This window comes from Panicum virgatum, chromosome 5N (genome assembly GCF_016808335.1).
Source record: "Panicum virgatum strain AP13 chromosome 5N, P.virgatum_v5, whole genome shotgun sequence".
NCBI lineage: Eukaryota > Viridiplantae > Streptophyta > Magnoliopsida > Poales > Poaceae > Panicum > Panicum virgatum.
The window spans coordinates 52,383,753-52,390,573 of NC_053149.1; the positions used below are offsets into that span (position 1 = coordinate 52,383,753).

The 6,821-nt window shown below is 42.0% G+C and overlaps 1 protein-coding gene across 5 annotated transcripts; it reads left to right on the plus strand.

Annotated features, from left to right (window-relative positions):
* Window positions 1-5,294, plus strand: LOC120675374 (lipid phosphate phosphatase 2-like). 5 transcript variants are annotated; one of them, XM_039956585.1, is made up of 10 exons: window positions 1-294; window positions 375-450; window positions 1,195-1,299; window positions 1,386-1,447; window positions 1,533-1,620; window positions 1,700-1,809; window positions 1,921-2,014; window positions 3,150-3,338; window positions 3,447-3,506; window positions 4,928-5,294. In XM_039956585.1, exons 4-10 carry the CDS (start codon window positions 1,388-1,390, stop codon window positions 5,110-5,112), a joined length of 786 nt encoding a protein of 261 aa, XP_039812519.1. In that variant the 5' UTR covers window positions 1-294; window positions 375-450; window positions 1,195-1,299; window positions 1,386-1,387; the 3' UTR covers window positions 5,113-5,294. The 5 variants fall into 5 exon arrangements, 4 of the variants coding, with proteins under 4 accessions (XP_039812519.1, XP_039812517.1, XP_039812518.1 ...); XR_005675302.1 differs by having other exon boundaries at window positions 1,195-1,447; window positions 3,150-3,316; window positions 4,928-5,021; XM_039956583.1 differs by having other exon boundaries at window positions 1,195-1,447.
* The last annotated feature ends 1,527 nt before the right edge of the window (window positions 5,295-6,821 follow it).

Consider the following 6,821-nt stretch of genomic DNA (forward strand, 5'->3'; position numbering starts at 1 on the left):
CGCGTCACCAATGTTGGCCATTCTTCAACCGGCGGCGCCGCCGGTGGCGGGCGGGTGGGCGGGGGCTTCTGCGCCAGCCGCCGCTCGTCAATTTTTTCTCGATTAGAAAACGGTAGTCCGGCGTGCGGACAGGGAAGGGAAACACCGGCCAGACGCGACTTTTTGGGGCCCGACGCGCGTGGACGGTTTCCTCCATGGCGTCGCATGGTATCAGCAGTCGTTGCAGGAGGTGACTAGAAAAGGGAAATTGTGATGGAGAGAGAGAGAGGGAGGGAGCAAGGTCGCCATACGCTGGTACGTTCCGTGTTCATATGTGCTATGGCTGTTTCCGCATGGTGCCTGCTGCAGATTGCTCATGGTCCTTTCATCTGCAGCCGCGCCGCGGGACGAGGGGAGGAGACCAGCGTGGAGCCAAAGCGGTGGATCCTTCTGCGAATAGCTTGGCTTAAGGTTTGAGCTCCTGCTTCCCGCCTCTTCGGCATCTAGTCGTCATGATCAACTCGCTAGCCGATTGTCTAGAGCTGGTGAAGGCAAATCGTCGAGCAGCCGGCGTGCGTCCTGTTGCCGCCGGTCAGATGGCCAATGTCCTGGTTGTGGTGGGACGTGTTGCCAATAAATCGATTATTTACCATCAAAAAATAAATAAATCGTTCATTAGTTGCTTTCTGGTGCTCCTTGCTTCCTGAAACGACCGCTTAATGTGGTACTTGCGGCATTTCTTCCGTCTAGGCTACTGCAGAAGCAACGGCACTGGATCCCAGCCCGGTTTTGATATGTTATTCAGTCTGCTTCCTTCTCACCCTCTTGGTTGACTGCCTGTGGTGCTCCTGATTCCTGGACATGCCTCAGCAGCACCCGAGGAATTGTGACATTGATTATCTCAAGTTTTGAGCGAAATAGTCATAATTAGTTTATTCTTCATCCAACAATTGAGTCAAATTGCACAATAATTATCTTCACATGACATACATTGTATAACGTATACAAACTAATGAAGTCTTATCGCCTGTCTGCTAGCTTTTACGATTTACCGATAATTAGATAAGTGTGATGGTAGTCTTTGATACCTCTTAGATATTATATTAGTAGCAGAAAAACCAAGATCCTTGTATAAATGTATATTTTTGAGGATCATGCATTTAATTCCTCTAACTTAAATAGGGCTTTTCACAAATTTATTCAGCTGATTCACAGTTTCAGGACTTAGGAAAAGATGCCAGCACCAGCCGCACCCATTCGTCTGGGAGTTCCAACTCCCTATATAACATCTCATGGATCCAAAGTTGCACGGCTACACATGTATGACTGGATTGTGCTAGTTCTTCTAGCTGTATTAGATGGAGTTCTTAATATAATAGAACCATTCCATCGATTTGTTGGATCAGAAATGATGACAGATCTCAGATACCCCATGAAGGACAACACAGTGCCATTTTGGGCTGTGCCGGTAATATACTGTTCTCTTTTAGTTTTTGTGCTACCCTGTCAGTTCCCATGAACTTCTTTACTTTTATTTAATCATGCTTATTCAGATAATTGGTATCATTGGACCTATGCTTATCATCACTGCAATATATTTCAAGAGGAGGAATGTATATGATCTGCATCATGCCATACTAGGTATATCCATTTTCTTTCTCGATTGGCCATTCTAGTTTGTTCATTTATAACATCTCTGAAATCCATCTTGTCCTAGCAGGTCTCCTATTTTCAGTTCTTATCACTGCTGTTTTAACTGATGCGATCAAGGATGGTGTTGGGCGACCACGTCCAGATTTCTTTTGGCGCTGCTTCCCTGATGGAAAACCTGTAAAATTCTTAAGTTTTAGGCAAACATTAATGATAACTCAATTGCAACCCTCGTACAATTACATTACATGAAAATTTTGTCAGAAAGCTTAGGAATTTACTTGGCTTTAGGATTATAACAACTTCACTACGGGCGCCATATGCCATGGCAAGGCGAGTGTTATCAAAGAAGGTCATAAGAGCTTTCCAAGTGGTCATACTTCATGTAAGTGGCATTATTCTTTACAAATAGAAGGATTGACCCCATGTTACAAAAAGTAAGGGCTTAGTGTGCACTAACTCCCTACTTCGCCGTTCAATGAACACAATTTGTGCCTCCTTTTCTAGTCTCTAGTCTTTGTTGTAGCTATTGTTGGACTATCTTAATCAGCTAATAGCATGGGGCAAGGCATTTCATACTTTCTTTTATACAGTATCCTTTTATCATGTTGTCTAGATACGCATGTAGTCATGTTGTTTCCATGTCTATCTGTCCACGTGATCCTTTAGGGCAAATATTTCTGCTTATTGCACTCTTCCATTGAGAATATGAATCGTATGTTGCATTCATTTATTTGCAAGAAATACACTGGCATGCTATTATCCATTAGTGGTTGTAATACAAAAGATTGCTAGTGCAAATGATAGTGTGAATTATCTTGATAATGTAAAAAACATAGTACTTGCGAACGGCTGCGAGGCTGGACTGGCTAGCGGGCTCAGTAGCGCCCCTGCCTGCCGGCCGGGGTTCGATCCCCTTCGGGGACGGATTTTTCGGTTGGTAGTGCAGGGGTAAAAAAATCCCCTCGTCTGTCCCCATGTCCAAAGCATAGTCTGAGTCCGGCCTAACTCACAAGGCGACGGGCCACTGTGTATGGGTGGGGGCAGGGGTTCGGGGGTTTTCTTGACCTGTGTGAGAAGGTCTTCTTCTTAATACAATGCCGTGGGGGTGGTCTTTCCCCCCGCAGGTCAAGTTTTTAAAAAACATAGTACTTATAAGTTTTCATAAAAGTATATTCTGCATATTTTTAACAAATAGTCAGTTTATGTGTTAGCAGTTGACAGTTCTACCTGATCATAACGCACTTTACTACTTTCAGCTCCAGCTTCTAGAAATACACTGGCATGCTACTATCCATTAGTGGTTGTAATACTGCTCCATTTGATTCCCTCAAGCCATACAAACTTGGTCTTTTTCTCAGTTCAGATTTACCTCCTAGCTGGCTGTTACACAGTCTAATGGAGGTTCAGTCAGCATTTTGTAGCCCAAACTATTCGTCTCTTATAATTCTAGAATATATGAGCTTTTCATTCCAGCTGTTATTGTTGGCGGATTACTCACAGATTTATGCTTACCTTAGGGTCTTTTGCTGGCCTTGGCTTCCTTTCATGGTATCTAGCTGGTAAAATCAAAGTCTTTGATCGTAAAGGGCATGTTGCAAAACTCTGCATTGTCCTTTCCCCTCTGCTTCTTGCAGCCTTAGTGGCAGTTTCTCGAGTTGATGACTATTGGCATCATTGGCAAGATGTATGTACCGGTGGATTGCTTGGTAAGTCGTGAGTAGTACCCTCCCTTTACTCAACAGTCACCACAAAGAAATGGAAGTGTTAAGTACATACAATTCTTCAAACATTAACTTACTGTTAAAACCGTGCAGGGCTGACGGTTGCTTCCATTTGCTACCTGCAGTTTTTTCCACTACCATCTGATGAAAATGGTTTGCTTTCTAACTCTGTCCAATAAATTTTTCTTCCAATGTTCTGTTCATGTTTGCTGATCTCAGATTATAGTAACTACTTGGTTGGTAGTGTCTATTCTAAATTCTAATCTCACTTTAGATAAACTTTGGATGCGTTTTAGTACTAAAAAATGAATCAAGTTTGAAATTGATAGATAAAATAATAGGGTTATGTGTGATTGCTGAGGTACCATACCTTCGGTGAGTGGTGGCATCATGCTCTGTACTGAGCTCATGACCCAACGTTTGTGGAAGGAAGAGTTTCATTTATGTCAGAATGATATAATCCCCTTCAACGTAAACGCACTCCAACTGGCCTAACATCCCTGAACAATGTTTCTGACTAATAGTTGGTTGCTAGCTGGGTGGTAGATATTTGTTCGATGGTTGTAATTCACCTATGAAAGGTCAGGGGTGTCAATTGATGACTCTTAGGTGCACCTCCAACCCTTACGAAAGGTATCAGAATGCCTGCTGGATCAGGAATTTTGCACAAACCAAAATTTTGCAGTTATAACTTTCATAAAATTACTCTACAGCAGAAAACTTGCATCTGCCTTTTCTTCTCCCCCATCAATTATCTCTTCTAGCCTTGGACAGTTGTGTGTAGCATGTAGCATATGCTCCTGCCCTGGCCGCGTCATGAGTACAGACAGACTGACAATGGTGCTACGGCAGTACTGCTGTTAGTACGAGGATCGCTGGTATTGGCAGGCTGTGCGGTAAGATGACCAGTACCAAGTACCAACAGATAGATATACTGGCAAGGATCGTGCATGGAAATAGCAAAATAGGACATGGTCCAGTGCCATGTGTGGCCATCATGTTTCACGCCTGCTTGGGAAATAGGACACCGTGCAGTGTCGCGCGGGATATGGCCCTGATGTATCCATCATCAGTCCCCTCTCTGAATGATGGCTGAAGCCTTGGTCTTCGACAGTTGTTCTGGTATAAACCATTGCCATTGCTAGTCCTATGCATGGTAGTACTGTAATGGCAACTTGGCAAGAGAGAAGAAATGTTTAAGTACAGTACTAAGAATACCGTGGATAGGGATACTCTATATAAGTGTAAAAATATCAGCCATTCAAAGAGACAGTTAAACCAAGTTTTAGTGCTCTCTAATGCTCAATCTAATATTTGCTGTTTGCTGCCACGATAAACCATGGATGCCCTTCCCAAACTAGTCGGAAACTTGAGCCCATCATGCACATGTTGAGGAACACGACAACTGTAAGAATTAAATTCTTGATAGTGGGTAAAAGATAAACATTTAACAAAAAAAAGGCAATATCAGGATACTAAGATACCATACGCTGTACTAGGAAACTGCAAGGGTCATGTTCATATGTCAGGATTGGTTATTAAATGTTAATAATTTAACCTTGTTCGATGGACAGGATTGTGGCCTCATGCATATTTCCGGCACATTCTTGAACCGGAGGGTGAGAACCAAGTGCAACCCACGTCCATGAGCCGCCGTAACTCCATTCATAATGGTTCCTTTCACGGTCCTGATGCTGTGGAAATGAGGAGCACGAGCCAAGCACTGGATTCCATGGAAGCTGGCCGAAGACAACAATGACGGGATACTAACATCAACTAGAACGATTGTATTATAGTGCTTCGAATAGCATGTTTTTGTTCCCTATTTCTGATGTAACTTCCAGCCCACTGAATATAGAACACATGTCTCATGTGACGATTGGGGACAGCATATTCTTCTGTCATATGAACACAACCAAATCACTCGCCTTTTGGAACATATATTTGCTTGGATGTCGATGTACCGTAGGTCATAAAGAAGCATGAGCTTAACATGCCTTTGGATGAATCTTAAAATGAGGCTCCATGAACTTTAGTATAAGTTTTTCAAAAAAAAAAAGAGAGAAAACTTTAGTATAAGCATTAAAACCACAATTTCGGTTGGATCCTGGTGGCTTCAAGGTTCCTGTATGATGATTGTTATCTCCCAATGTTCTCTGGAGTGTAATTAATTACTCTGTGCTTCGCAAGAAAATAATAATAATAACTCTGTCGTTGTGATCCGGCTGCCATGTTATTCATCAGACGATGAGCACTAACAAGGAATTCATTCGACGCAGTGGTGTTTGTTGGAATTTGGAACCATCCTCACAGCACCATGTTCCTCTACAGTCGCCAGATTTTAATGGATCCATTTCAGGCACCTGCGCAACATGACCAAATTGGTCCTGTCCTAGTTAAACTGAGACTGGGCAAAAGCCTGCGAGCTGACACACCGACATGTGGATCGCAATGTTCTTAGACCAAATGATGCTGAATTGATAGCGAGCCTGACACGCCGACATGTGAGCCGACCTGTAATCGCTTTTCTTGTTCTTTTTCAATATATGGGGTGTTTAGTTTTCAAAAAAAAATTCTACAGTACCCGTCACATCGAATCTTCAGACACATGCATGAGACATTAAATATAGTTGAAAAAATAATTAATTACGCAGTCTAATTAATTAGCACGAGATGAATCTTTTAAACCTAATTAGTTCATGATTGTGCATTATTTGTCAAGTAATAACAAAATGTGCTACGGTACCAAAACTCAAACTTTTTCACCAACTAAACACACCCATAGTTTTGCCTTTTTTCTGATAAACAACTGTCTTAGGCAACAAAGATGGTCGATCGCATGACGCTATATAGTAGTGTAAACGTTACTTTCTGGCAGCATCATATTTGTCTTGACTACTGGTAAAGCCATGCTGCTGCTGTTGCAGTTGCCCAAACTTTTCAGAGGAGGGTGCAGGGATCAATCATGGAGACAGAGCAGAAGATGCCCCAGTGCTGGGCTTTTCAACCAAATCAGATTAAATGATGGGCGACTTATTGGTCGTTGAGAATTTTCAGCGCATTTGAACAGTCCCTGGTCACGGACAGCACAAAACATTACTCTTCATCCTTGTTTAGATCACTTTCCATTTTGGATTTTTGGAAAAGAATCTTCAACATTTGAAGTATTAAATGTAGACTAATCACAAAACTAATTATAGATCTCGTCTGTAAACTACGAGACGAATCTAATGAATCTAATTAATCCATCATTAGAGTATGTTTATTGTAGCATTAATGTAGCAATTTAGTGTCTAATCACGTCCTAATTAGGCTCATTAGATTCATCTCGTGATTTACAGTCCATTTGTGTAATGCGATTTATTTTTTGACTACATTTAGTACACCATACAAACTATTTACAAAAATTTTGTATTTTGGCTTTATGGATCTAAACAGGGCCTGATAGTGTCCTTGAGAGGTCATATG